This window comes from Lepidochelys kempii, chromosome 10, assembly GCF_965140265.1.
Source record: "Lepidochelys kempii isolate rLepKem1 chromosome 10, rLepKem1.hap2, whole genome shotgun sequence".
Lineage (NCBI taxonomy): Eukaryota > Metazoa > Chordata > Testudines > Cheloniidae > Lepidochelys > Lepidochelys kempii.
This window is the reverse complement of record NC_133265.1, coordinates 84,000,243-84,027,318: the sequence shown is the minus strand read 5'-3', so window position 1 is coordinate 84,027,318 and position 27,076 is coordinate 84,000,243. Positions and strand designations below refer to the sequence as shown.

General features: G+C 50.1%; 1 protein-coding gene across 2 annotated transcripts in view; it reads left to right on the top strand.

Annotated features, from left to right (window-relative positions):
- The window catches only part of RASGRF1 (Ras protein specific guanine nucleotide releasing factor 1), a 96,180-nt gene extending 69,104 nt beyond the window's left edge, over nucleotides 1-27,076 (top strand). For both annotated transcript variants that reach the window (XM_073304567.1, XM_073304568.1), the window contains 7 exons: nucleotides 6,942-7,045; nucleotides 9,714-9,798; nucleotides 11,011-11,208; nucleotides 17,499-17,578; nucleotides 23,832-23,949; nucleotides 24,808-24,876; nucleotides 25,796-27,076. In XM_073304567.1, coding sequence (XP_073160668.1) covers nucleotides 6,942-7,045; nucleotides 9,714-9,798; nucleotides 11,011-11,208; nucleotides 17,499-17,578; nucleotides 23,832-23,949; nucleotides 24,808-24,876; nucleotides 25,796-25,888 — 747 coding nt within the window. In that variant the 3' untranslated portion in view covers nucleotides 25,889-27,076. The remainder of the gene's footprint in view (nucleotides 1-6,941; nucleotides 7,046-9,713; nucleotides 9,799-11,010; nucleotides 11,209-17,498; nucleotides 17,579-23,831; nucleotides 23,950-24,807; nucleotides 24,877-25,795) is intronic.

Below are 27,076 nucleotides of genomic sequence, written 5' to 3'. Positions count from 1 at the left end.
TTCACACACACAATTACCTCTAGTGGAAGGGCTCTTGTGCTCATCCAATCTGGGACAGAAACTATCTAACCAATCAAAATTAAGAAATACAGCTAATTGTAATTGAGAGTAAAACAAATTAAAAACCTATTCCTAGCACAGATTAAAATAATGAAAACACATGAAAAGTTAGCCTGCTCTCAGGCAAAAAAAGTCAAATTTCATCCAGCAAATCATTCATTGTGAATTATTGACATAACTCTATCCAGTGTGATACAGCTGACCACTGTCTCCCCTAGAGCCACCGAAAGGTAATGCACACTTTCAGCATAGTGCATGGGGAGCTGGTCACACAACTCTCCATGTCTGCAGAATTTGTGTACAGGTTTCACCAGGAACTGGATTGAAATAACAAACCCCCGTACATCAGGGTTTCAGTTCACCAAAGGGTGGCTTTTCCCTTGTGCTGGTAAATCCCCAGACACATGTAACATGTACTGATATCTGAGTGCTTGTTCTGACTGCATCCAGTTCAGTATTGCCAGCCCCAAACCTTCAGAAATCCTGAGACAGGTCCCAAATGTCATGAGATGAGCTTTCAGGAGATTTACCGAAATAATAAACGTTGTTGTCTTTTTATTTGCCTTCTGGCTTCTGGTTCCTTAGGGTTCATTCACTTCACGTTTTCAAGCTTTTCTCTACAATCATGAGGGCTAGAAACTTACTTTAAAAATACCAAACAATGTGGAGATTCTTGTGCAGTCTCTCGATCCCAGCAGCTGGGATTTTAGGAATAACACCAAGCACTGCGAGACTCACAGGGAACTCCTAAGAATTGGCAGCACTGTGTTCTGGATGTTAAACATGCCCATGTGCACTCAGTCATTTGGGCGTGTTCTGATTTGAGGTTTCATTTCACCCTAATCATGAACTTTGAGACCAGGTCTGGGTCTGGGTGTTATTCAGGGTTCTGGTTTCGGCACATCTTGAGTGTTCACCTAATTTTTGTCCCTTGCAGCATTTCCACATTTTGTCCCTACTGGAGAATCAAAGGGTTAGAAGGGACCATGGGGTCATCTAATCTAGCCCCTGTCAAGATGCAGGATTTGTTGTTTCTAACCCATCCCAGAGAGGTGGCTCCAGATGTCTCCTTTTGCAAACCTCCAGTGAAGGAGCTTCCACAACCTCCCCGAGCATCTGTTCCATTGTCCCACCGCTCTTACAGTGAGGGAGGTTTTCCTGAGGTTGGATCTAAACCTGCTCTGCTGTAGTTTGAACCCACTGCCTCTTGTCCCGCCCTCTGTGGCAAGAGAGAACAAATTTCTCCATCTCTTTCATGGCAGCCTTTCAAGTATCTGAAGACTGCGATCCTGTCTCCCCTTAAGCTCCTCTTTTCCAGACCGAACATACCCAGTTCCTTCAGCCTTTGCTCGTATGGCTGCATTCCTTCCCTTTGTCATCTTTGTCGCTCGTCTCGGGATCCTTTCCACATCCTTTCTGTACATTGGTGACCGATGCTGGACACAGTTCTCCAGCTGAGGCCTAACCAGTGACAAGCAGAGCGGAACTATCTCCTCCCGTGACTTGCATGCTCTGTACCTCTGTCAATGCAACCTCAAATTGCATTGGCTTTTTTGCAACAGCATCGCATTGCTGACTCATGTTGAGGTTGTGATCCACCCCAACTCCCAGATCCTTCTCAGACGTGCTGCTGCCAGGCCAGTTCTCCCCCACTCTGGAATTGTGCATTTGGTTTTTCTTCCCAAAGTGGAGCATCTCACATTGGTCCTTGTTGAATGTCGTTGTGTTGTCAATAGCCCAGGTCTCCAATTGATCCGGATCCCTCTGAATTTTAGCTCTGTTCTCCAAAGTGTTGGCAACCCTCTCCCCAGCTTTGTGTCACCTGCAGACTTCATCAGCGTGCTCTCTAGTCCTCCGTCCAGGGCATTAATAAAGATCCTAAATCACACCGGGCCCAGAACTGATCCCTGTGGAACCCCACTGGAGACCCCTCCCTCCAACCTGACCTCATTCCATTCCTAGTCACTCTTTGTCTGTGGTTGTTTAACCAACGATGTGTCCGCTTAATGGTAGTTCTGCTGAGCCCACATTTCTCCAGCTTACTTGTCACAATGTCTTGTGGGACTGTGTCAAAAGCCTGGCTGAAGTCCAGGTATATTATGTCCACCGCATTCCCGCTATCACCAATCCAGTTACCCTGTCAAAGTTGGAAATCAAGCTGGTTTGGACGATTTGTTCTTGGTAAATCCATGCTGGCTACGAGTGATTGCGCCTTCATCCTCCAGATATTCGCAAACTGAATGTTTTATACATTGCTCTGATACATGGGTGGCCAAACTTTTTGGCCCAAGGGCCACATCTGCAAACAGAAATTGTATGGCGGGCCATGAACGCTCACAGAATTGGGGTTGGGGTGTGGGAGGGGGTGAGGGCTCTGGTTGGGGGTGCAGGCTTCGGTCTGGGGCCAGAAAGGAGTTCAGGGTGTGGGACAGGCTCCAGGCTGGGGCAGTGGGTTGGGGTACGGGAAGTGGTGCAGGCTCCGCTGGGGCTGTGGGCTCTGGGGTGGGGCTGGGGGGCTGGGGATGAGAGGTTTGGGGTGCAGGAGGTGCTCCGGATTGGGATCGAGGGGTTTGGAGGGGGATCAGAGCTGGGGCAGGGGGTTGGGGCATGGGGAGAGGCTCGGGGGTGCAGTCTCCCAGCAGCACTTACCTCAAGCGGCTCCTGGAAGCAGCGGCATGTCCCTTCTCCGACTCCTATGCAGAGGCGCAGCACGTCGGCTCTGCACACTGCCCCGTCTGCAGGCACCGCCCCTGCAGCTCTCATTAGAGCGGGGCCATGCTTCCGGGGAGCTGCGTGGACCGGCCCCTGATGCTGCGCCCAGGCTGGAGGGCCAGAGAGGGGCAAGCCCCAGACCCTGCTCCTCAGCAGGAGCTCAAGGGCTGGCTTCAAACAGCTCACAGGCCGGATCCGGCCCAGGGGCCGTAGTTTGCCCATCCCTGCTCTAATAGCTTCCCAGGTATCAAAGTCGTTAAAGTTTCTGTTTATCTGGCCGCGTAAAGTATTTGCTGTAGCCTCCATTTGGATAGTCTGGCCCCACTTTGGCTGGCATGGGACCTGCCGATAGGCCCCCTTGACTCTGTGGGCACTAGAGATATAGTCACAAAGAAAATCCACTTGGACATTTTCTTCCTGGAACCCATTTGTACAGAACAATTCCCTTTGGCCAGCAACAGACTTTAACTAGCCTCTTGACTCCCGTTCCACCTGGCTGGCTTTTAGCTGCTGCTGTCAATGAGGCTGGAGTTAGTTGCTCAGCAGAGCCAAGCCGTATTTTACTTGAGCAGCCTAGGAGATTGCTAGCACACTCCAGTGCTTCTGCTAGGGAGGGAACCCGGGTCTAATTCAGCTCGTGTTCGAGGACGTCTCTCCCCGTCCCCCTCCCCATGATGTCTTCTTGCACAGGGAATGTCAGACACCGTTCTGAATTCTCTTTCTTTGCTGGAGTCCTTGGTTTCTGGACAGTAGCTGGGAGAGTCTGTTCCCGTTCGGAGGACAAAAAGCTCTATCAAAATCCACTTTAAAAAACAAATCAGAGAAGGGAGAAGCAGCCTTGCATTTCATACCCCCTGCATGTGCAGGCCATGCCACTTCACAGCTAAGCCCATTGCCATGACTGATCAAGGTATACCACTTCCCCCCAGGAGCTAGACAAGTGCCCCTTATGCTTCGCATTGCAGATACTCACAGGACTGAGGCCAGGACTAGAAGTGCTGAAGCAGCAAAGTATGCCTGGCTGTTAATTCCTTGAACAGAGCTGAGATACTCTTCAGATCAAAGACCGTATTAACATTGCATGGCACACTGTGCAGGGTACAACAATGCAAGCATTTCCTTTGGCAGACATTCTTCTGTAGGAGGATGGGCTGTGGGCATAGGGCAGGCACCCACTGGCATGCTGGGGAACTGTATGGGGTCTGTGTCGCACGTGGGAGCGACCAGGAGGAATTGCAGCAAAGCCATCCAGAATCCCTCCAGGGGAGCACATGCCAGAGCAGGGGCCCCACCATGTTTTCAGGGAATGCACTGTGCTCTCCGCTCCACATCCGGCCAGTTTGAGGGAATGGGGGGACATTGCTTGGCCTTGCCTTATGCTGCCTGCACCCTTTCAGGCAGCTAATGCCCATGAAGGTGTGAGCTGAGGGCACAGACTATTTGCCCCAGGGAGATTCAGGCCAGCAGCCATACAGAGGACAAGAGCAGGGGCGTGAGTGCCTTGCACCCCACACAGGGGCACTGCCTTGGGGTCCCTGAGAGTAGCCAGGGGAGCAGCAATCACCAGTTTAGAAATTCCTTATCATGGCACTTCTCTTAGGTGGAGGCCCAGTCAGGCACTGACCATGTCTCTAGCCCTGGATTGCTCCTGGCACAATCTGTTCCTAACTTCCTTACGGCCTTGACAGTTCAAGGTACCCAGTCTGCCAGATCCCCTCTTGCCGGCTGCTGGGAGGATAGAAAATCTGCTTGTTTTCTGGGGAGAGGGAAGCTGTGGTGGTCTATGTTTTCCTGGCAGGCCCCCCAGGTTGCTAGGAGCATGTGCCTCAGCCGGCTACTGATCTCCCTGGCCTTGGATTAAAAGGGGACAACAGGTCTGAGGAGGCAGCGTTCAGGCCTGGCTCTGGATTAGGCTTAGGTAGGGGACATGGTTCAAACTGTGAAGTCTTGTGACCAGTCGTGGTGACATTTTGGAGCCAATTGCTAGACTCTCACTGTTTGGAGATGGCAGCCATTTTATCCCAAACCAGAGTCGGAAGATAGGCACTCGCACTCTTAGCGCCACCGCAGAACCAGACCCAGAGAGGTGGGTTTGCTCCCCCGGGACTCAAATCTGAACCTTGTCCCCTAAAACGTGCAGGGGTGGGGATATGAAATTCCAGTTTTGGCTCATCTCAAGTTTTAATGCTCTGGGCTGAATTCTCCGCTAAATTCACTGGTGCAGTCATCTACAATTGCTTTGCTTGGTGGAGGCAGCGGGGAATTTTTGTGCTCGTTAGAAATTATCCCATTGGCTCTATACAACCTGGAACTAGTATTTTTAAGCCCAAGCAGTAGGCTCTCTATAGATCACTTGGTAAACTGGGTGCCAGTGAACAATATGCATTTCAACATGACAGATGTAAAGCCCTACATCTAGGGACAAAGAACGTAGGCCACACTTACAGGATGGGGGACTCTGTCCTGGGAAGCAGGGACTCTGAACAAGATTTGGGGGTTGTAGTGGATAATCAGCTGAGCATGAGCTCCCGGTGTGATGCTGTGGCCTAAAGGGCTAATGTAGTCCTGGGATGAATAAACAGGAGAGTATCGAGGAGGAGCAGACAGGTTATTTTCCCTCTGTTTGGCACTGGTGCGACCGCTGCTGGAATCCCCTGTCCAGTTCTGGTGCCCACAATTCCAGAAGGACGTTGATAAATTGGAGAGGGGTCCGAGAAGAGCCATGAGAATGATTAAAGGATTAAAAACCTGCCTTGTAGCGATAGACTCAGGGAGCTCCATCTACTCAGGTTTTCGAAGAGAAGAGCAAGGCCTGGGTTGATCCAAGTCAGTAAGTACCTGATAACAAGGATGTCGGGTGAAAAGCCAGCCTGTCACAGGAATTAATGCTCCTTGATTTGTTACATTTTAACATTTAAATTATTTAAATGTAAACGTTGATTACTTGTATAGTATCACACGGAAGCAGACGATTCCTTAATTAACCTGAGCAGATTCTCAGACATTTGTAAAGTCACCCCGTCACAAATCCATCTGTGTAGGATGGGTTTCGCTTCAGAGCCCAATCCTGCTTCTGTTGAAGCCAATGGCAAAATTCCTATTGACCTTAATGGACACAGGACCAGGGCTTTGTTTTCGGGCCACATTCGACAGTCTATCCCTGCTCATGACAGCACTCAGGTACGTGCTTAGTCAAGCTGGTGGATTTAAGCATGTGTTTACCTGCTCTGCTGGCCTGGGGCCTTGGTGTCACCAGCCTAGCAACAGCAAAGAAGTTTGGCCTGGAAAGTCCTGGTGCTGATCCGAATGTGGGTAGATCAGACAAGAAAACAACCTGACTCAGAGACTCCGTGTTCACATCCGCACAGATCGTTTGAGCCTCAAAGAAAACCAACTTCCAGGACATTATGGACACAACTGGGCTCCTCTTCCTCTCTCTTTGCTACCTAAGCTTGTCGGTGTCGTTCACGGAACAGCTGCTACTGCATACTCATGACCCTGTAGAAAGATCTGTGGCTCAGGGCACCACGGACAGGGTATGGTTGCTGGTAACTGGCTGTGTCTACACTATATCATGGATAGCGCCGCCGCCGCACTGACGCACCTGGGCCGCGGCCGCACCTCTGGTGAAGACGCTCTACGCTGACGGGAGAGAGCCCTCCCGTCGGCTGAATCACTGCTCCCTCCCCCAGGGGGCGCTCTCCTGCCGGCATAGCGCTGTCCACACCGGCGCTTAGGTCAGTGTAACTCCCGGCGCTCGGGGGGCGGATTATTCAAATGACTTCTTATTACTGATTGGTTGATTATTACTTCAAGTTATACCAAAGTGATTTGTAATGTAGACGTAGCCTCGGAGTGTGGTGGTGGACCCCTCGCCCATATTGGTGGGCAGTTACTCACACACGGAGTCCCATTAAGAGAATGGAAATACTTGTGTGAGTCACTGGCCAGTGTGTGTAAGGGGATCACAGTGTGGCCTTCAAATGATGCTTGCTGCATAAGCTGCATTCTTATTTGTTTCTGGCTAAGATAGCAGGGCTGTAACACTTTGGGGAGACTCTTGTATTGGATCTGACATTCGTTTTATTTCAGTGCACAGATTGCAAATGATTCTTAATATATTCTTAACTAAATCATCCAGTAAAACACATGTTGACTCTTTAATTTAGGCAGAGGGAGTCAAAGCAGAACCCTTTGAAAATCACTCCGCTTTGGAAATAGCAGAACAGCTGACATTGTTGGATCACCTGGTCTTCAAGAAGATCCCATATGAGTAAGTACTGACCGTTCTCTGGCATTACACTTTGTCGCCTCTCCCAGCCGGACGGTTGCTGGTTGCGATGATCAGGTCTACAGCACGATGATACAGGCAGGATCCACCTGCAGCGTAGCAAAGCCTTGTACGGACTCCAGGACTGTTTCTAAATGCCCCTCGCTAGGGGCAGGGGAAGTAGCAGTGTTGGGGATGTGCCTGCGAGGTGGGTGGCCTAGGCAGATGAACACGCTCCCCTGCTGGCATCACGAAGGCAAAGCCTTGTCCTTCCCTAAGCGGGGCTCTCCCGTGGCTTTTCCAACCAGACCCCCACCCTGTACGTGCCCGCTGCTGTCAGCACAGCTCTGCCCTCTGTAAACTGGCTTCCCGTCTCCACCGCCAGATGCTGAAATGGGGAGTGAAGCAGTGAGTTTCCCATGAGCCAGCCCTGCCTCACCCGTCCCGGGGCTCAGGGTAGCCATGGAGCCGGTGGCACTTCTCCCGGTTTACCTGCGTATGCTACTAGGACACGGCCTGTGGTCCCCGCCCCTCCCAGAGTCACTGGTTTCTGGGCAGGCTGTGTCCCGGGCCAGCACCGATATCAAACCGGGCGCGGTTTGGCTGGTATCATTGTGCACGCACGGAGGGTGCCGTTTCGCAGAGCGCACTGCCCTGTCCCTGCCACCATCACCTTGCTCGTAGCGCTCGTGCGAGGTCGCACCGGTAGGGACAGTAGAGTTGCCAACTTTCTAATGGCACAAAACCGAACACCCCTGCCCCGCCCCTTCCCCTAGGCCCCGTCCAGGCCCCGCCCCTTTTCTGAGGCTCCGCCCCCACTCACTCCATCCCTCCTCCCTCTGTCCTTCTCTCCCCCCACCCTCGCTCACTCGCTCATTTTCACTGGGCTGGGGCAGGGGGTGAGGGCTCCGGCTGGGGATGCAGGCTCCATAGGCCAGAAATGAGGGGTTCGGGGTGCAGGAGGGGGCTGTGGGCTGGGGCAGGCCAGGGATGAGGGGTTTGGGGTACAGGAGGGGGCTACAAGCTGGGGGGTGGAGCCAAGGGGTTCAGAGTTTGGGACGCAGCTCTGGGCTGAGGCAGGGGGTTGGGGTGTGGGAGGGGGTACTGACTCTGGGCTGGGGGGTGCGGGCTCTGGGGTGGGGCCAAAAATGAGGGGTCCAGGGTGTGGGAGGGGGCTCCAGGCTATGGCAGGGGGTTGGAGTACAGGGGAGTGCGGGCTGTAGGGTCCAGGAGGGAGATTGGATATGAGAGGGGGCTTAAGGCTGGGACAGGGAGTTGGGGTACGGGAGGGGGCTCAGAAGGGGGTGGGGTAGGATGCAGGCTCTGGGAGGGAGTTTGGGTGCACAAGGGGGCTCAGGGCTGGGATGTGGTTGGGGTGCAGGAGGGGGTGCGGGCTCCGAGCGGTGCTTACTTCAGGGGGCTCCCCGGAAGCTGCAACATATCCTTCGGTGTAAGCAGAGGTGCAGCCAGGCAGCTCTGCGCGCTGCCTCCGCCCCCGCAGCTCCCATTGGCCGCACTTCCTGGCCAATGGGCGCTGCGGAGCCGATGCTCAGAGCAGGGGCAGCGCGTGGAGCCCCGCTGACTGTGCCTCCGCCTAGGAGCTGAGGGACATGTCGCTGCTTCCAGGAGCTGTGCGGAGCCAGGTAAGAAGCCTTCCCACCCTGCCAACCGGACTGTTAATGGCCCAGTCAGCAGTGCTGACTGGAGCCGGTAGGGTCCCTTTTCGACTGGGTGTTCTGGTCAAAAGCTGGACACCTGGCAACCCTAAGGGGCAGCCCCAGAAGTCCTGTATTCTAGGGATGCATGCGTCAGTGGTTTCTGCAGAGTAGCAAGACAATAGCCCTTGTCTCTCAAGAGCCCAGCTCATGCGTGACAGCTGTGGCTCCTCTGGTCTTGGCAATTCATGTGTCAAAGTTTTCTGTTATGCGGCAAAGATGGGGGTGGAGAGAGGGAGGGAGGGAGGGAGGCCGCCTGATTCCTTCCCCCTTGCAGATGCAGGAAATTAACCTTCTTCTAACAGAGAATCCCTCCTCAGTGCTCCAGGGATGACTTAGAGCCAGGGGGTCTCAACCTCTTTCTTTCCAAGGCCCCCCCCAACATGCTATAAAACTCCATGGCCCCCCTAGGTCACAACAACTGGTTTTCTACGTATAAAAGCCAGGGCCGGCGTTAGGGGGTAGCAAGCCGGGCAACTGCCACCATGCTACAGGGGCCCCCACGAAGCTACATTGCTCAGGCTTCAGCTTCAGCCCCGGGTAGCGGGACTCAGGGTCCCAGATGGCGGGGCTTCAACTTTCTGCTCTGGGCCCGTGAGTCTAACGCTGGCCCCGGACTCCTGGTTTAGAACCACTGACTTAGAGAACCCCAGTGTGTCTGGGGAGAACTTCCTTCCTAACCCTGCATGTGATGAGTTGTGAGAGAGTATCTCTGTCACCAAGCCTCTTCTATCATTTGTCCTGGGATACCGCTGAGGCTGACCATTGCCCAGTTTTTCTCTAAACGAAGGAAGGCAGCTTCTTCCTGTACATCCGGATGCTTCGTTCTGAAGGGTGAGAGCCCTCCTGGTGAGAACTCGTTCCCCAGGGTATTTCTTAGGCAGTGCAGGGTATGGGGAAGAGTCAGTGATCCAGGGAGATGCAATAGAATTGATCCTGGATTTTGTAATTTGCAGAGAGTTTTTTGGGCAAGGTTGGATGAAGCTTGAAAAGAATGAAAGGACTCCTTACATTATGAAGAATACTAAACACTTCAATGATGTAAGTACAGCGCAGGCAGGCAGGGATATCGTGGTGCAGGTGGTGTAGGAGGAGTCAAGGCTTGCGTTGCATACCCTACGTCTGAGATTTACTGACCCCATTTCTATGGTGATTTCCACAGTGGGAGACGAGGCTGAACGGAATCCCAGTACAATGTGCTGATCCAGTTCTCTTAGAATGGGCCAAACCAACCCCCAGACCCAACACAAGGGAGTGAGGGGGTAAAATCTGAATCCAAACTTCCCCCTAGTTCAGGTTGTTCAAATCTGGCCCATTGTACAGGGAGATCTGAGCTGAAAACCTGGGTCCAGGGTTTGGGTTTTGGACCCATCTCAGCATAAAATATGTCGGAACTGTGTTCTTACCCAGAGCAAAGTGAAATGGCCAGGGAAATACAAACTGAAGAGCATGGGCCACCATTTTCAATTTTGGACAGTTGAAGTTCAGCTCCTAGAGTGAAATCCTGACTCCCTTGGAGTCCCGGGCAAAACTCCCTATGACTTCAGGGCCCTGGATTTCCCCCCTAAATCTGTATCTGGATTCCTAAATCCGTGGCCTGCTTTCAAAGTGCTCGGCACCCGTCGCTCTGCCCTCTGAAAACGAGGCCTCTGCTCTAGGGGCTGATGTTTGAACATGTTGATCAGAGTGTTCCCCATATCCATCCGAAGGAGCCTGAGCTCCCTCTCTAAGACATGTATACCTCTGTACGGGCCAGCTGCAGGCCAGTCAGAAATGTTGATACAGGCACTTAAGTACGTGCTTACATTCCATTGACTTCAGAGTTAAAGTTAAGCATGTGCCTAGGTGCTCTGCCGAGGCAGGGAGTCTCTGAACGTTTTGTAAGTGGACTGCAGCTGGTCCATACATATGCTGCAGCTGGTCCATACATACGCTGCAGCTGGTCCATACATGTACTGTTAGTTGCTGTCTCTGTGAATTCCAGGAGGTGGCAATATTTAAATTCTCATCATGAATGAGATGCCAGAGTGGTGGATGTCTCAGAATGTGTTGCTGCAATAAAGCTACCATGCGGTTAGCACCTTCTGCTGGGAAAGTGCTTGCAGCAGAATCAGCCCTGTTCCTTCCTGTGGCTCTTGCTGAGAAGGACAGTAAAGGAGTGTCCGGGTAAAAGATCTGCAATGAATTATTAGTACAAGCCCTTCTATGAAAGTGTTCCTAACATGATGGATTGTAACCTTGATCTCCCTGCAGATCAGTAACCTGATAGCTTCTGAAATCCTCCGCAACGAGGATGTCAATGCCAGAGGGAGCGCCATTGAGAAGTGGGTGGCTGTGGCAGATATCTGCAGGTGTCTGCACAATTACAATGCAGTCCTGGAGATCACCTCCTCCCTGAACCGCAGTGCCATCTTCCGGCTCAAGAAAACGTGGCTCAAAGTATCCAAGCAGGTACGTAGTTATAGCCGTTCTTTACGACGTGTCTCGCTGTAGAGCCTGGGAGCCCATCCTGTCCCAGGACCTATTGTGTGAGGTGCTGTACCAACAGGATAGGATTGGAAAGAACTCGCAGCCAGAGGGAACAGGGGATAGGCTGGAGAATCGCACTGTCACCAGGAAAAGGCAGGTCTATGTGATCGGGGACTCTTTACTGAGAAGACTAGACAGGCCTGTAGCCAGAGCTGATCCAGAGAATAGAAGGGTGTGCTGTCTTCCAGGTGCTAAGATACGGGAGGTAGACCTGAGGTTGAAAAGGATCCTAAAGGGAGCAGGAAAGAATCCCCTAATTATCCTTCATGTGGGAACAAATGATATGGCTAGATTCTCGCTGGAAAGTATTAAGGGAGACTGTGCTAGGCTGGGGAAGACGCTTAAGGAAATCAAGGCGTAGGTGATCTTTAGTGGGATTCTGCCTGTTCCTAGAGAAGGGCAACAAAGGTGTGACAAGATCAACAGACGGCTCAGGCAGTGGTGCTAGAAGGAGGGCTTTGGGATCTATGGCCACTGGGAGGCATTCCTGGACAGAGGACAGTTCTCTTGGGATGGACTTCATCTGAGTAGGGAAGGAAATAGACTTCTAGGATGGAGGCTGGCACAACTGATTAAGAGATCTTTAAACTAGGAATTTGAGGGAGATGGTTGGGAGATGTCCAGGTAATCTCCACGCTGGATTTTAGCATTGAGAGGGAAGAAAACGAAGGGAAGAGCAGTGTGGATACCAGTCTAATAGGTTATTCTGGCAGTAGAATGACCGTGCCCAATAGGGTACAGAATGTGAGCGAGGCCAAACAGCAAAAATGAAGATGTGTGTACACCAATGCGAGGAGCCTAGGTAACAAAATGGAGGAACTAGAGCTCCTGGTGCAGGAAGTGAAACCAGCTATTCTAGGGAGAACAGAAACAGGGTGGAATAGTCGTCATGACTGGACTACGGGTATTGAAGGGGATGTGCTGTTTAGGAAAGACAGAAATAAAGGCAAAGGTGGTGGAGTAGCATTGTCTATCAATGATGAGGTAGAATGTAAAGAAGTAAGAAGCAATGGAATGGGTAAGACAGAGTCCGTCTGGGCAAAAATTACACTGGGGAAGAAAACTACCCTAGAGCCTCCCCTGGGATAGTGCTTGGGGTGTGCTAGAGACCGCCGGGATCTAATGTGGATATAGATAGAGTCCTCTTTAATATTTTTAATGAAGTAAATACTAATGGGAACTGCGTGATCATGGGAGACTTTAACTTCCCAGATACAGACTGGTGGACGAGTGCTAGTAATAATAATAGGGCTCAGATGTTCCTAGATGCGATAGCTGATGGATTCCTTCATCAAGTAGTTGCTGAACCGACTAGAGGGGATGCCATTTTAGATTTGGTTTTGGTGAGTAGTGAGGACCTCATAGAAGAAATGGTTGTAGGGGACAATCTTGGTTCAAGTGATCATGAGCTAATTCAGTTCAAACTGAATGGAAGGATAAACAAAAATAAATCTGTGACTAGGGTTTTTGATTTCAAAAGGGCTGACTTTCAAAAATTAAGGAAATTAGTTAGGGAAATGGATTGGACTGAAGGACTTGTGGATCTAAAGGCAGAGGAGGCCTGGGATTACTTCAAGTCAAAGCTGCAGAAGCTGTCGGAAGCCTGCATCCCAAGAAAGGGGGAAAAATTCATAGGCAGGAGTTGTAGACCAAGCTGGATGAGCAAGCATCTCAGAGAGGTGATTAAGAAAAAGCAGAAAGCATACAGGGAGTGGAAGATGGGAGGGATCAGCAAGGAAAGCTACCTTATTGAGGCCAGAACATGTAGGGATAAAGTGGGACAGGCAAAAAGTCAAGTAGAGTTGGACCTTGCAAAGGGAATTAAAACCAATAGTAAAAGGTTCTATAGCCATATAAATAAGAAGAAAACAAAGAAAGAAGTAGTGGGACCGCTAAACACTGAGGATGGAGTGGAGGTCAAGGATAATCTAGGCATGGCCCAGTATCTAAACAAATACTTTGCCTCAGTCTTTAATAAGGCTAAAGAGGATCTTAGGGATAATGGTAGCTTGACAAATGGGAATGAGGATATGGAGGTAGATATTACCATATCTGAGGTAGAAGCGAAACTCGAACAGCTTAATGGGACTAAATCGGGGGCCCCAGATAATCTTCATCCAAGAATATTAAAGGAACTGGCACATGAAATTGCAAGCCCATTAGCAAGAATTTTTAATGAATCTGTAAACTCAGGGGTTAGACCGTATGACTGGAGAATTGCTAACATAGTTCCTATTTTTAAGAAGGAAAAAAAAAGTGATCCAAGTAACTACAGGCCTGTTAGTTTGACATGTGTAGTATGCAAGGTCTTGGAAAAAATTTTGAAGGAGAAAGTACTTAAGGACATTGAGGTCAATGGTAAATGGGACAAAATACAACATGGTTTTACAAAAGGTAAATCGTGCCAAACCAACCTGATTTCCTTCTTCGAGAAAGTAACAGATTTTTTAGACAAAGGAAACACAGTGGATTTAATTTACCTAGATTTCAGTAAGGCGTTTAATACCGTGCCACATGTGGAATTATTAGTTAAATTGGAAAAGATGGGGATCAATATGAAAATTGAAAGGTGGATAAGGAATTGGTTAAAAGGGAAACTACAGCGGGTCCTACTGAAAGGTGAACTGTCAGGCTGGAGGGAGGTTACCAGTGGAGTTCCTCAGGGATCGGTTTTGGGACCAATCTTATTTAATCTTTTTATTACTGACCTCGGCACAAGAAGTGGGAGTCTGTGCTAATAAAGTTTGCGGATGATACAAAGCTGGGAGGTATTGCCAATTTAGAGAAGGACAGGGATATCATACAGGAAGATTTGGATGACCTTGTAAACTGGAGTAATAGTAATAGGATGAAATTTAATAGTGAGAAGTGTAAGGTTATGCATTTAGGGATTAATAACAAGAATTTTTGTTATAAGCTAGGGACGCATCAATTAGAAGTAACGGAGGAGGAGAAGGACCTTGGATTTTTGGCTGATCATAGTATGACTATGAGCCACCAATGTGATATGGCCGTGAAAAAAGCTAATGCGGTCTTGGGATACATCAGGAGAGGTATTTCCAGTAGGGATAAGGAGGTTTTAGTACCATTATACAAGGCACTGGTGAGACCTCACCTGGAATACTGTGTGCAGTTCTGGTCTCCCATGTTTAAGAGGGATGAATTCAGACTGGAACAGGTGCAGAGAAGGGCTACTAGGATGATCCGAGGAATGGAAAACCTGTCTTATGAAAGGAGACTCAAGGAGCTTGGCTTGTTTAGCCTAACCAAAAGAAGGTTGAGGGGAGATATGATTGCTCTCTATAAATATATCCGAGGGATAAATACTGGAGAGGGAGAGGAATTATTTAAGCTCAGTACCAATGTGGACACAAGAACAAATGGATATAAACCAGTCATTGGGAAGTTTAGACTTGAAATTAGACAAAGGTTTCTGACCATTAGACGAGTGAAGTTTTGGAATAGCCTTCCAGGGGGAGCAGTGGGGGCAAAAGACCTATCTGGCTTTAAGATTAAACTCGATAAGTTTATGGAGGAGATGGTATGATGGGATAACATGATTTTGGTAATTCATTGATCTTTTAATATTCATGGTAAATAGGCCCAGTGGCCTGTAATGGGATGTTAGATGGGGTGGGATTTGAGTTACTACCGAAAATTCTTTCCTGGGTATCTGGCTGGTGAATCTTGTCCATATGCTCAGGGTTTAGCTGATCACCGTATTTGGGGTCGGGAAGGAATTTTCATCCAGGGCAGATTGGAAGAGGCCCTGGAGGTTTTTCGCCTTCCTCTGTAGCATGGGGCACGGGTCACTTGCTGGAGGATTCTCTGCTCTTTGAAATCTTTACACCACGATTTGAGGACTTCAATACCTCAGACATAGGTGAGAGGTTTTTTGCAGGAGTGGGTGGGTGAGATTCTGTGGCCTGTGTTGTACAGGAGGTCAGACTAGATGATCATAATGGTCCCTTCTGACTTTAGTATCTATGAATCTATGAACAGAACAGAAAGCCCCACGGAGCCGTGCTGAAGTGATTCTTCGTACGCATGGGGTGTGATGAAATGGTGTAGGGAGCCACTGGGGATATCTCCATTTGAATGGCCTAAAATGAACGCACACTAAAAACCCAGGGAGTAAAGAGATTAACCCTTTCAGATCATTGCAAACAGCCTAACTTCTGCATTATCGTCAGGTGACACTTCACCCCGGGGATTGTTCACCCCGCAGGAGTACACTTCTCAGGCACGAATGCTGCTTCACGGCTAATGCTGTAAGCCCAGTCATTTCAGTTGTGGAGTTGGAAAGTTACCGCTGTGGGTTAATGCGTTTGTGTTTGGAATGGGGGGAGGGGTTCTCAGGGGCAGGGGCATGTCTTGCACTGGGATTTGCACAGTGACATGGCCACGGCAGGTCCTGCTCTCCTTGCTCTTCTAATGCAGTCTGGTGGGGGCACGCAGGAGTCAGCTCCATCGAGCCCCAGCAGTGGAGGAAGTTGGAGTGAACTGGGGATGTTTTACAGCATTTCAATGGCCATGGGGCCAGAATAGGCCCTTTCCTACCCAGCGCAGAGGGTGCAAATGGGGTTTGCATGCCCCATTTTCCTACAGGGCCAGGTTCTCCTGCCCGTACAGTGAGGAGTGCCCCGTCCCACAGCTAGCGTGAGTACGAGCGTGAGACTCCGGATCATGGCAGCGGTTTAGATCTGGTGAAGTCAGGCGCCATTTCTGGCCTGTTTCCTGGTCTTCCTCTCCTCAGTGTGTCTTTGCCAGCATTGACACCCCACTGGCAGTCAGCCGAGAGCCCTTCTCCGGGCTCAGGCACGTTGCTCTGATGGGGAGGTGAGAGCAGTCTTTTCGTACTTCGGGCTTGTTTCCATGCATTTATTGCTTGACCGGCCCTCAAAATGGCCGCCAGGGTTTGTGCACGGCACAGCGTCTGTTTGGCTGATTAGGCTTTGCATCCCCCTGAACGCTCCATATGAAAGGCGAAGGGACGAGCTCCCAAAGCGCCGGCTGCCAGGCGAATACCGGATTGCCTCTTAGGATGTGTCTGCATTGGAGCTGGGAGGCGTGATTCCCAGCTGGTGTAGACGCACCCACACTCGTTCTGCCTGAGCTAGCGCCTACAAATAGCAATGCAGCAGGGGAGCATGGGCGGTGGCTCGGACTAGCCATCCAAGAGCCTGCTCGGGGGAGCGGGTGGGCAGGTACTTGGGCAGCTCGCCCAAGCCGCCGTCCACACTGTCCCGGCAACGTGGCAGTTTGTGGGCGCTAGCTCAAGCACCCCCCGTGTAGACATACCTTTAAACAGCTCGGGTCCATTCACTGTCCCAGGCTGAAATCCTCATCCCTGCACACAGCTCTGGTACATGCATTAGGGCCAAGAGGACAGAGCTCTTCTCCCCAAATCCAGGCAGATCCACCCCGCGCCCCGCTCTCAGAACCTAAAGACCCCATGTGCTGGGGCGATCCCATATGGGCTCCTCAACGCCTGCGCCTCCTGCCGAGTGTGTGCACTGCGCTCAGGACCCTCCATGCCCACAGTGGGGAACGGGAGCAGGATATGTGCCTAGGGCAGGAGTCTTAACCCGTGGGCTGCAAACAAGGGTCCAGGGGTTGCAAGCACCCTGCCCTTCTCATGCTGCGTAATGGGGCGGTGGTTGTCCCAGCTAGATGGGAGGGGAGTCTTAGGATGGAAAAGGGGTCCCTGGTCACGAAAGAGGCCAAGAACCCTATCCCCCTAAGTCATTACATTGCATATCCTGCTGGCCCCTTTCTATCACAGGCCCATTCTGTGCAGGCAAGGTCTGCTTCTGTGTAAGTTGTCAGTTGCAGGAGCCTTTTGTTTCTTTGCACTGTGACTTGGGAATGACGTCTCTGCCCTGCCTGGGCTCAGGTGGGGAGTCCAGATGGACAAGTCAGCAGTGCAGTCTCCTGTCAGCTCCCTTTGCGCTGTCGATGTTGCATCAAGGGGCACCTCCTGCTTTCCCTGCTCTGTGGGTGCAGAGGACACTGACCAGGCTGAGAGGCAGGATATGGGGTGACCTCTCAGGAGGTCTGCCCCTCCGCGCACAGCTCTGAACATCTCAAACGAAGGCCCAAGCCCTTGACTGTCAAAGGTTTCAGAATCACTCTCACTTCTGCCCCAGGGGAAGGGTGCAGCTTTTCCCAGGGCCTTTTTCTAACTCCTACATGCTCTTAATTCCTTGCAGACGAAAGCTCTGATTGATAAGCTCCAAAGGCTGGTGTCGTCGGAGGGCCGGTTTAAGAATCTCCGAGAAGCTCTGAAAAAGTAAGTGACACGTGACTGTCATTGTGTGTTTGCTGTTGAAAGCCTGTTACACATGGTTTCCGACAGGCAGCTTGCCTGGGTTTGTCACAGGGCGTGTGTCCTCCTGAAACTCCCCGGGGACCCAGCCTCGTCCAGGGGCAGCTAACACAGGGCTGCCAGCCTCTGCAGATAAGACTGGGATGTCATTATGCCAATGCATGTGTTCCTGTTTCCTACACACAGCCCCCAGGTGAGAGAAACAGTCCCTGGAAAGGAGCTAAGATGACATCTGCAAAAGCCTTACTAAAAGCACCTCTGAAGGGCAGGAGCTAACGTCAAGGACAGGAAACATTTTTCCATAGATGCATGGAGTTGGTGGCCAGAAGCGACCACTAGATCATCTAGTCTGACCTCCTGTGTAACACAGGCCCTTACATTTCACCCGGTCACCCTGACTGGGCCCAGTAACTTGTGTTTGGCAAACGCATGTTCCAGAAAGGCTCCAGTATGGATTGGAAGCCATCAAGAGATAGAGAATCCACTGCTGGCATTGGGAGTTTGGTCCAAGAGTTAATCACCCTCCCTGTTGAACATTTGTGCCTAATTTCTGATTGAATTTGTCTGGCATCAGTTTCCAGCCATTGGTTCTGGCTCTGCCTTTCTCTGCGAGATTAAAGAGCTCTTTAGTACCCAGGATTTTCTCCCCATCAAAGTGCCGATACACCAGGCTCAAGTCGCTGCTTGCTCTTCTTTCTGATAAGCTAAACCCGTGGAGCTCCTTAAGTCTCTCACTGTCAGGCATTTTCTCCAGCCCTTGACAAATGTTTGTGGCTCTTCTCTGCACCCTCTCCAGTTTTTCAACATCGTTTTTAAAATGCGGACACCAGAGCTGGATGCGTTGTTCAGGTATCGGTCTCAGCAATTAAACTCCCCTCTTTGCTCCTGCTCCTCCCCTGTTTATACGTCCAAGGATTGCATTAGCCTTTGTGCCACAGCATCACGCTGGGAGCTTGTGTTCAGTTCTTGTCCATTGTGACCCCTACATTCTTTTCAGAGTCCCTGCTCTGCCCTGACCCCATCATTATTTACCATTCCACCAGCCTTCGGGTCATCTGCACATTGTATTAGCAGTGATTCTATATTTACTTGCTGAATAGCATCAGGCCTAGAACCAATCCCTGCAAAGCGCCACTAGATGCATCCCCAGTGATGCCCCGTGGACAGCTATTTCTTGAGACCTGTCAGCTGGCCAGTTCTTCATCCATTTCACTTGTATTGTATTGATATGGTATAGCGTTGATTTTCATCAGAATGTAGTGAAGTGCTAAGTCCAGTGGCTGACAGAAGGTGGAGTGTATTACGTCTGCACACTTACCTTTATCAACCAAACTTGATTTCATTCTTTGATGAGATTACGAGTTTATTCGACAAGAACAATTTTTTGTAAAACCATGTTGATTGGCATTAATTATATTCCTATCCTTTGATTCTCTATTAATTGAATCTGGTACCAGCTTTTCCATTATTTTACCTGGGGTGAATGTCCGGCTAACCTGCCGTGTCATCCTGCTTGCCCTTGTTGAATATTGTCAGGACATGAGCACTCCTCAGGTCTGGAATTTCCCCCGTATTCCAAGATTTATTAAAAATGAACAGAAATGGGCCAGAGATCTCCTCAGCCTGCTCTTTTAAGTCTTGTTTGCAAGGTATGGGGGCTGCTGATTTAAAATGTTTATCCCCAGTAGATGATGTTTAATATCCTCCTCAGCTCTGCCACATACCTACACCAGCGACAGCATCACAGGACCTAACCAGATCAGCCCCACCATCACCGGTTCATTCACCTGCATGTCCACCAATGTAATCTACGCCATCACGTGCCAGCAATGCCCCTCTGCCGAGCGTGTCGGCCAAACTGGACCGTCCCTACATAAAAGGATAAATGGACACAAATCCGATATTAGGAACGGCAATATACAAAAACCTGCAGGAAAACACTTCAGCCTCGCTGGACACACAAGAGCAGATTTCAAGGTGGCCATCCTGCAGCCAAAACACGTCAGGGCCAGACTTCAAGGAGAAACTGCTGAGCTTCAGTTCATTTGCAAATTTGACCCCATCCACTCAGGATTAAACAGACTGTGACTGGCTCACCAACGACAAAAGCCATTTCTCCTCCCTTGGGTTCACACCTCAGCTGCTAGAAGAGGGCCTCATCTGCCTGATCGAACTAACCTCCTTATCCCGAGCCTGATTCTTGCTTGCATATTGATACCTGCCTCTGGGAATTTCCACTCCACGCATCCGACGAAGTGGGCATTCGCCCGCGAAAGCTCCTGCTGCAATCCGTCTGTTGTCTCTAAGGTGCCACAGGACTCTCTGCCGCTTCTACAATATCCTCCTCAGTTACTGGGGTAGACGCCGCTGGGTCTTCCACGGCGCTGTGCGTGCACTCAGCCCACCAACGGCAGAGCTTTGCCTGGCAGTGCCTGGCGGGGCGGCGTTCACCCCCTGGCCCTAGCCCCTCCCCTGGCTGTATAGGAGCAGCACCGCTCTGACCCCTGCTCCTCGGCTCCTCCTCACGGCCCGCGGCTAGCACCGGAGCTCTGCGTGGCGTTTCATCCCGTGTGTTCGGTCTCAGCTCTCGGGAGTCTTTGCCCCTAGATAATAGTCAGTAGTACCCTAGGTTAGTCTGGCGTTAGCGGTTGGATGCCCTCACCAGGGTTCAAGTGCCGTCAGCCGTATGGGGGGCCTTCCCCAACAGTGATCGTCCCCGAGGCGCTCGCCGTGTCTACGTTACGGAACGGCGCTCCGTCTGCAAGGCGTTCCCCAGGAGGACTCGGGTGGAGCGAGACTTACGGCTGCAGCAGCAGCTCCTGGAGCAGTCACGAGGCTCGTTTCAGCACCGAGACCCTCGTCTGATCGGCAGCCGCCTTCGGAGCCGGCAAGGGATGCTGCGCTGCATGGGGGCCTGGGGTTCCCCCAAGAGGAAGAGGAGTTGTTCTCCCTCCTCCTGTGCAGCGAGGAAGACGTCCTATAAGACTAATTGGAAGCACAGCAGGGCTTGGGGAGACTCTCCTTTATCTCCTAACGAGGTGTGTGGACCCCATGCGGGATGGAGCAGGTCCATCGAACCACTCCCCAGTACCGCACGGAGACCAGTGAGAACCCGGACTGTTGACTCTCATTGCGGCCCTGGCTCAGTGCCAGTGACATCGGCAACGGCCCGACTGGCTCCATGCTGGTGGCAGGTCGGGCAGCATCAGACCTGCTTTGCCTCTCACTCCCTGACTCTCCACTGGGCCAGGAGTTTCCCGGTGCCGCTTCCTCCTTTGTTATGCCCTGGGCACCTTCTGGCCAGGTCGTAGAGCTGCCAGGTTCGTCCCCAGATGCTGGAATTGAGCCTGACACTGTGCCCGCACCGACAGCCCCCTCGACGCTGGTCACCCTGTGTCGCTGTCACTGCCCTGGCACCAGATCCCCCCGCTGAGCTCAGTACCGCCCTTCGGGCCTCTTCCAGTACTGGGCCAGAGTGCGTCTCGCTCATACCGCCAGTGCAGAGCCCCCGTTCCTCATCTGCACCGAGGCCGCCCCCATGCTGGGCTTCAGATGAGTCTGATTGTTTGCTCGCCCCATGAGGGCTGGCTCCCCGTGTCACCAGAGAATCTCCAGGACTTCTCGAGATCCAGCCCAGGGTCATTCTCTCCGTCGTCATCACCCGATAGGCACCAGACCATCCTCGGTACCAAGATCGGTGTCGTTCCCACAGTGGGGACAGGGGCTCTTGGCCTGGTGCCTCGTGGCCATCAAAGCCTGCTCCATTTGCCCAGTGGCCCACCTTGTGCCTCAGTCCGAGAGGTCCCAGTCTTCGACCCGCTCCAGAGTGAGATCACTGGTCCCATTGGTGGCTCTTGTTCCCAAACCATGGCAGCTACAAGGGAGTGCTGAGCCTGTTCCCGCTGGGCCTGCAGGGTTGTCCCACCCGGAGCCAGTGGTTCAGAAACAGGATCCGTTTCTGGCATGGGAAACCACTTCTTTGTCCTCTCCGGACGCCTCTGCCATGCCAGGCTCCTTCCCTACCTTTGCCAGGTTGCCTCTTTCTTTCTTCAAATGTGGCTGAAGTGGATCTATCATCCAAACCATCATCCCTTGGACAGACTGCTCTGACTTCCGCTGCCGATCCTGGACGGCTCATGGCAATGTGTGACAGGGCATCCCCGTCGCTCGGTACCTGACGACCACAACAATTGTCACCTCTGGGGTTGCTGACAGTTCGAAGCCTGTGGTTGGAACAGGAAGTCTCTCTGCATATCAGCACCCTGCAGCTTCGTGCTAGCTCCCATGGCCATCCAGCCCTTCGAGATCATGTCAGGGACACGGTGGTGAACATCCTGATAGTCCATACCCCTGCAATGGATTATGTGAACAGATGGGGGAGCCCACTCCAGTGTGCTGGGTCAGGAGCAATCAGGCTCTGACCATTTTTCACCAGGGAAGACATTACCCCTGGGGCTGATCACTTTCCTGCTTAGCTTTTATTTGAAGATTGTGTCCAAAGTACATAACATAAGAATGGCCAGCCTGGGTCAGACCAAAGGTCCATCTAGCCCAGTGTCCTGTCTTCCAACAGTGGCCAGTGGCAGGTGTCCCAGAGGGAAAGAACAGAACAGGGAATCATCAAGTGATCCATCCCCTGTCACCCATTCCCAGCTTCTGGCAAACAGAGGCTAGGGACACATCCCTGTCCGTGCTAGCTAACAGCCATTGATGGACCTACCCTCCATGAACTTATCTAGTGGTTTTTGAACCCTGTTATGGTCTTGGCCTTCACAACATCCTCTGGCAAGGAGTTCCTCAGGTTGGCTGTGTGTTGTGTGAAGAAATACTTCCTTTGGTTTGTTTTAAACTGCTGCCTACAGTATTCATTTCCTTTGGAGACCCCCTACTTCTTGTTATGAGAAGGAGTAAACAACACATCCTTATTTACTTTCTCCACACTAGTCCTGATTTTATAGACCTCAATCATATCCCCCCGTAGTCGTCTCTTTTCCAAGCTGAACAGTCCCAGTCTTATTAATCTCTCCTCATACAAAAGCTGTTCCACACCCCTAACCATTTTTGTTGCCCTTTTCTGAACCTTTTCCAATTCCAATATATCTTTTTTGAGATGGGGCGTCCACATCTGCACCCAGTATTCAAGCTGTGGGCATACTATGGATTTATATAGAGGCAATATGGTATTTTCTGTCTTATTATCTATTTATACAACAGTTGGAAAACCCCCCAGAAATTCTGATTTCTGCATTCTGTGCTGCTAAGGGGGTGGAGATAGGAGGAGGCGAGGGTCATTTTAACACTGATATTATTAGAAAAGAAGTTGTGAAAGTTCTTTCTAACCTTTTGCTAAAGCTCTCGTGGACTCAGGAAGGCGTCTGCTGGGGAGGGAGGACTCTGAACCTGCCCTTTTCTGCTCCCTACAAAGCATGTTCCCTTTAGTAGGGACCCTGTCCAGCACACCATTCACCACGAGACTCCAGTGGGGGCTAGGCATGAAAGTGTGCGTGGGACGAAAGGTCTGCAGGGACAGGCTGTAGACGTGCCATCTTCTTGCTGTTCGAGAAGAGCAGGAGGACCCAGAGGTGGATTGAGTAGATGGGCTTCTTTATTGCGGTGCTTGTTCCCCTCAACCCAATTGTCGAGTAAGCCCTGAGTTAATTACCTTGCGCTCTTTTATCTAAGTTAATAGGTAAATACCCACATTTACTACAATGCCCCCCACCCCTTTAGGTGATCATATAAACGTCCATCTAATGAATATTCCTAGCTATATACTGAATACAATTATACCCGCTCCTGTTTACAGCATTATGCATATTCTACAGACATTTTTACCTTGAAGATACATTTCTTTGCAGTAATTGTGGCCATAAGTTCCCTTACTCAGCAGTTCCCAGGGAAGGGAGTATCCTTTAGTCCCCCACATTCCTTATGCAGCTCCAGCGCTTATCAATCCTTAACAAGCAGAAGGGAAGGGAGAGGGGTAGCACTTTATCTATCAAGCCCAGAAACGGTGCTTGCCCGTGCTTCTAACCACTAATACTATGCCAGCACACCAGCAGTTTCCCAGGTCTCTGCTTAACCCTTACATATCCCAACATTTGCTTCCCAGAGAGAGGTGGTTTTTTCTCAAAGCTGATTGAACAGTTTCTCTATAGCTTCTTTAAAAAACAAAAAGTATGATTATTTTTTTCCTTTTCTCTGATTTGCTTTTAAGTTGCGACCCACCCTGTGTTCCTTACCTGGGAATGTATCTGACCGACCTGGCATTCATAGAGGAGGGAACTCCAAATTATACTGAAGATGGCTTGGTGAACTTCTCCAAAATGAGAATGGTGAGTTCCACTTTGGGGTAACTTATCAAGGTGAAATAAAGGAGAGTTTGGTACAATCCAGGACCAGGCTTGTGGAGGACTGTAATTGGAGAGAGCCTCGTGGCAATTGCACCAAGACGTTGCTGTGTTCGTACTGCACCAGAGTCCGCGTCCGCGTTGCCCTGCCCCAGAACTCCCGCTGAAGCCAGCTAGTGGCTGGAGGATGAGATGCAGGTCAGCACGGCCAGAGCGTTAAAGTCTGCGGTAGAGAAGTGCCTCTAGAGATAATGCCATTTGTTGGGGCCACATTCGCAGTGGGTGTAAAGCGGCATAGTTCCAATAAGGTCAGGGGAGCCACGCTGATTTACACCAGGTGAGAATGTGGCCCTATGTTCCCAGTTAGTTCTTGAATTTCTTACTGCTCTACAAATACCTGGAACTACGGGAGCTGAGTAAAACTTACTGACGGCCTCGACAAACTCTCCCTTCAAGGCGAAGGTCTCAACCCCCCCACCCCCACCCCACATGGTGGCTTGTCAGCAGGGTTTGAACCCAGAACTTTCAGCTCCACATCACAGACTCCCATCACCTGAGCAGAAGGAATAACTTCCTTAACTGACCGACCGCCCCCACCCCGCACCCCACAGATAAATGTTCTTGCAGATGAAAGGAACAAATATATTTTTAGGGAATAAAGAGAGACTTTTTCATTGAAGGCTAAATAATGTCGTGTTTCAAAATTACATTAATATACAGAATGATTCTCTCTCTCCGCCCCCTCCCCCATTTGTGTCTGGGATGGAGCATGAGGTATTTAGGGAAGTTTGATATTGGCAGCTGCAGTAATATAAGACATTACACTGTTTTATCTCTGGACAGATTTCCCACATCATTCGAGAGATCCGCCAGTTTCAGCAAACGTCCTACAAGATAGAACACCAAGCCAAGGTATGTTCTTCCACTTCGATCTTCACAGGCTCTCCATCCTGCTCTTCTCAACTGCTGCTGTAGCGGTCACAGCAAATCTGCTTTGCCTTTCCGACTGCTGCTCCAAAAAGGGTTTGATATTTTTAAACTAAATTTAAAATAGAAGAAACTAATTGGATCAGTTTCTGATGGTTCCCCGTGGAGAGCCTTCTGGAGCTGAGGGTGTGCAGGATGGGGTGTGTGGAGCAGAAGAAATGCTACATGGGCTCCCCACTGAGGGACTTGATGTCTTGCATTTCTAGAGCAGCTTTCATCCCCAGATGCTGGTCTGCAAATGTGCTATCCTGTCCTCAGGCATCTCTTCGCTCCACACTGCCCCTCTGGCCCGTATCACAGCACAGCAGCGTGGCAAGGGAGCACGTCTCATTTGCGGAGTAGGGTGGCCTGGGGATTCTTCTACCTTCCCCATTTCTGAGACACTCTCCTATTCTGCCCCAAGCCCCTCAAACCCTTTAAAATGGCACTTCTCTCTCTGTTCAGTGTGTGTTGAGAAATGTCAAACTCACTCGAGAGCCATGTGGTTTGGGGCTCTAGGCTCATGCTCCTCTGTCTCCTTCCTCTTTCTCTCCTCCCCTTGTTGGCCTGTTCCCCTTCTCACTTCTCTCAGCCAGCCTGAGAAACCAGAACAGCAGCCAAAGGCTGTAAACACTTCAGTCATGAGACCAGAGTCTCCCTTAAAGTACCAGCTCCTGTTTAAACCAGTGGGAGTGGTACATACTTATCTACAATGCAGTGCTTGTTCTTTGTGTGCTTTGTGGGGCATTTCATTTCTTAATGTTTTAACACTTCTAGGGCTTGACGCTCATTAGCTTCACTGGGGAGCAAGGTCAAGTCCCTACTTAATAATGATTTGACTCTGCAAGTTCAATTTCTTTTCCAGGTGACACAGTATTTACTGGACCAATCATTTGTAATGGATGAAGAAAGTCTTTATGAATCTTCTCTTCGAATAGAACCTAAACTGCCTACCTGAATGTAGAGCAGTGGCCGGCAGTTCGTCTGTACACATCCTATATCATACTGTACATACCTGTTTGTTTATGTTGGGCACCCTAGATTGACTTCCTCGTATGTGCTTCTCAACTAAAACAAAACTTCCTCTTGCTATTGGAACACAGTAGAACTTGACTAGAACTTCCTGCATTGTTTAAGGATTCATGCATAAAGCATTTTGTTTATGGCAGTCCCGGTTTATTTTAAACAATGTTATTTTTGTCATTTGGTCTTCTCAGGGGGTGGGGAAGAGTTGGGGTAGCAGGAGAAAAACAGCAAATACACAACAAACCACCGGCAGAGCTCCAGTCGCCTTTCCTTTCCACTCTAGACACTGCTGTTGTGTTGGACGCACAATCAGGGCACTCACCTCAGCATGTTTCACGTAATTATTGTAACTGAAGGACCCTTGCTCTGGAGTCAGGCAATTTAAAAAGATTCTCCTATAATGCAGTTTAAAACAATAATTATTGGTCAAGCAGGTGATCTAAATCATTATATCACTGAGCCAACTTTGAGGCAACAGACAATCTGTAATTCATCACATCTCCATTAACCTGCGCTCTGTTTCTATCCCACCATCCCATTGGCTGTTCTGGTAACACCAGATAGCAGGACTGAGCTGGATGAGGCCCTGTGCCCGTGTGGGGAAAGAGACATATGTGTAAATTACACAATCCTTCACTCTTGTTGGTTGCTGCCCAGAGTTCATTAAGAGTAGGGGAGAGACAATATATCTTTTAATATTTTAGCTGCATAACACTCATTACACGCTTCTGTGGATATGCTATAAATCTGTATACCTTGTGACAATTATTAGTAACACAATGTAGAATTAGGAAAAAATGACCAAGTGTTTTTATTACATATACTGTAATCCTGTCTAACCACCGTCTAGCAGGAATATAGTAATGTAGTGCTTATTCTGTGAATACTACCATGTATTTTTTACATTGTACAGTATATAAACACAGTTTAACTTTAAAGTGGCAGGCATGCTCCACTGTAACAAACAGAAAACTTTTGCTGTAAGCAATACCTAGTGGTATGAGAATTCTATTTCAAGCCCTAAAATATTTCAACTTACAGCTTGTTTGGAAAAATATTTCCATTTTTGTAAAAATATATGTTTCCTGATTACCTCTTGCTAATAAATCTATTCTATCTC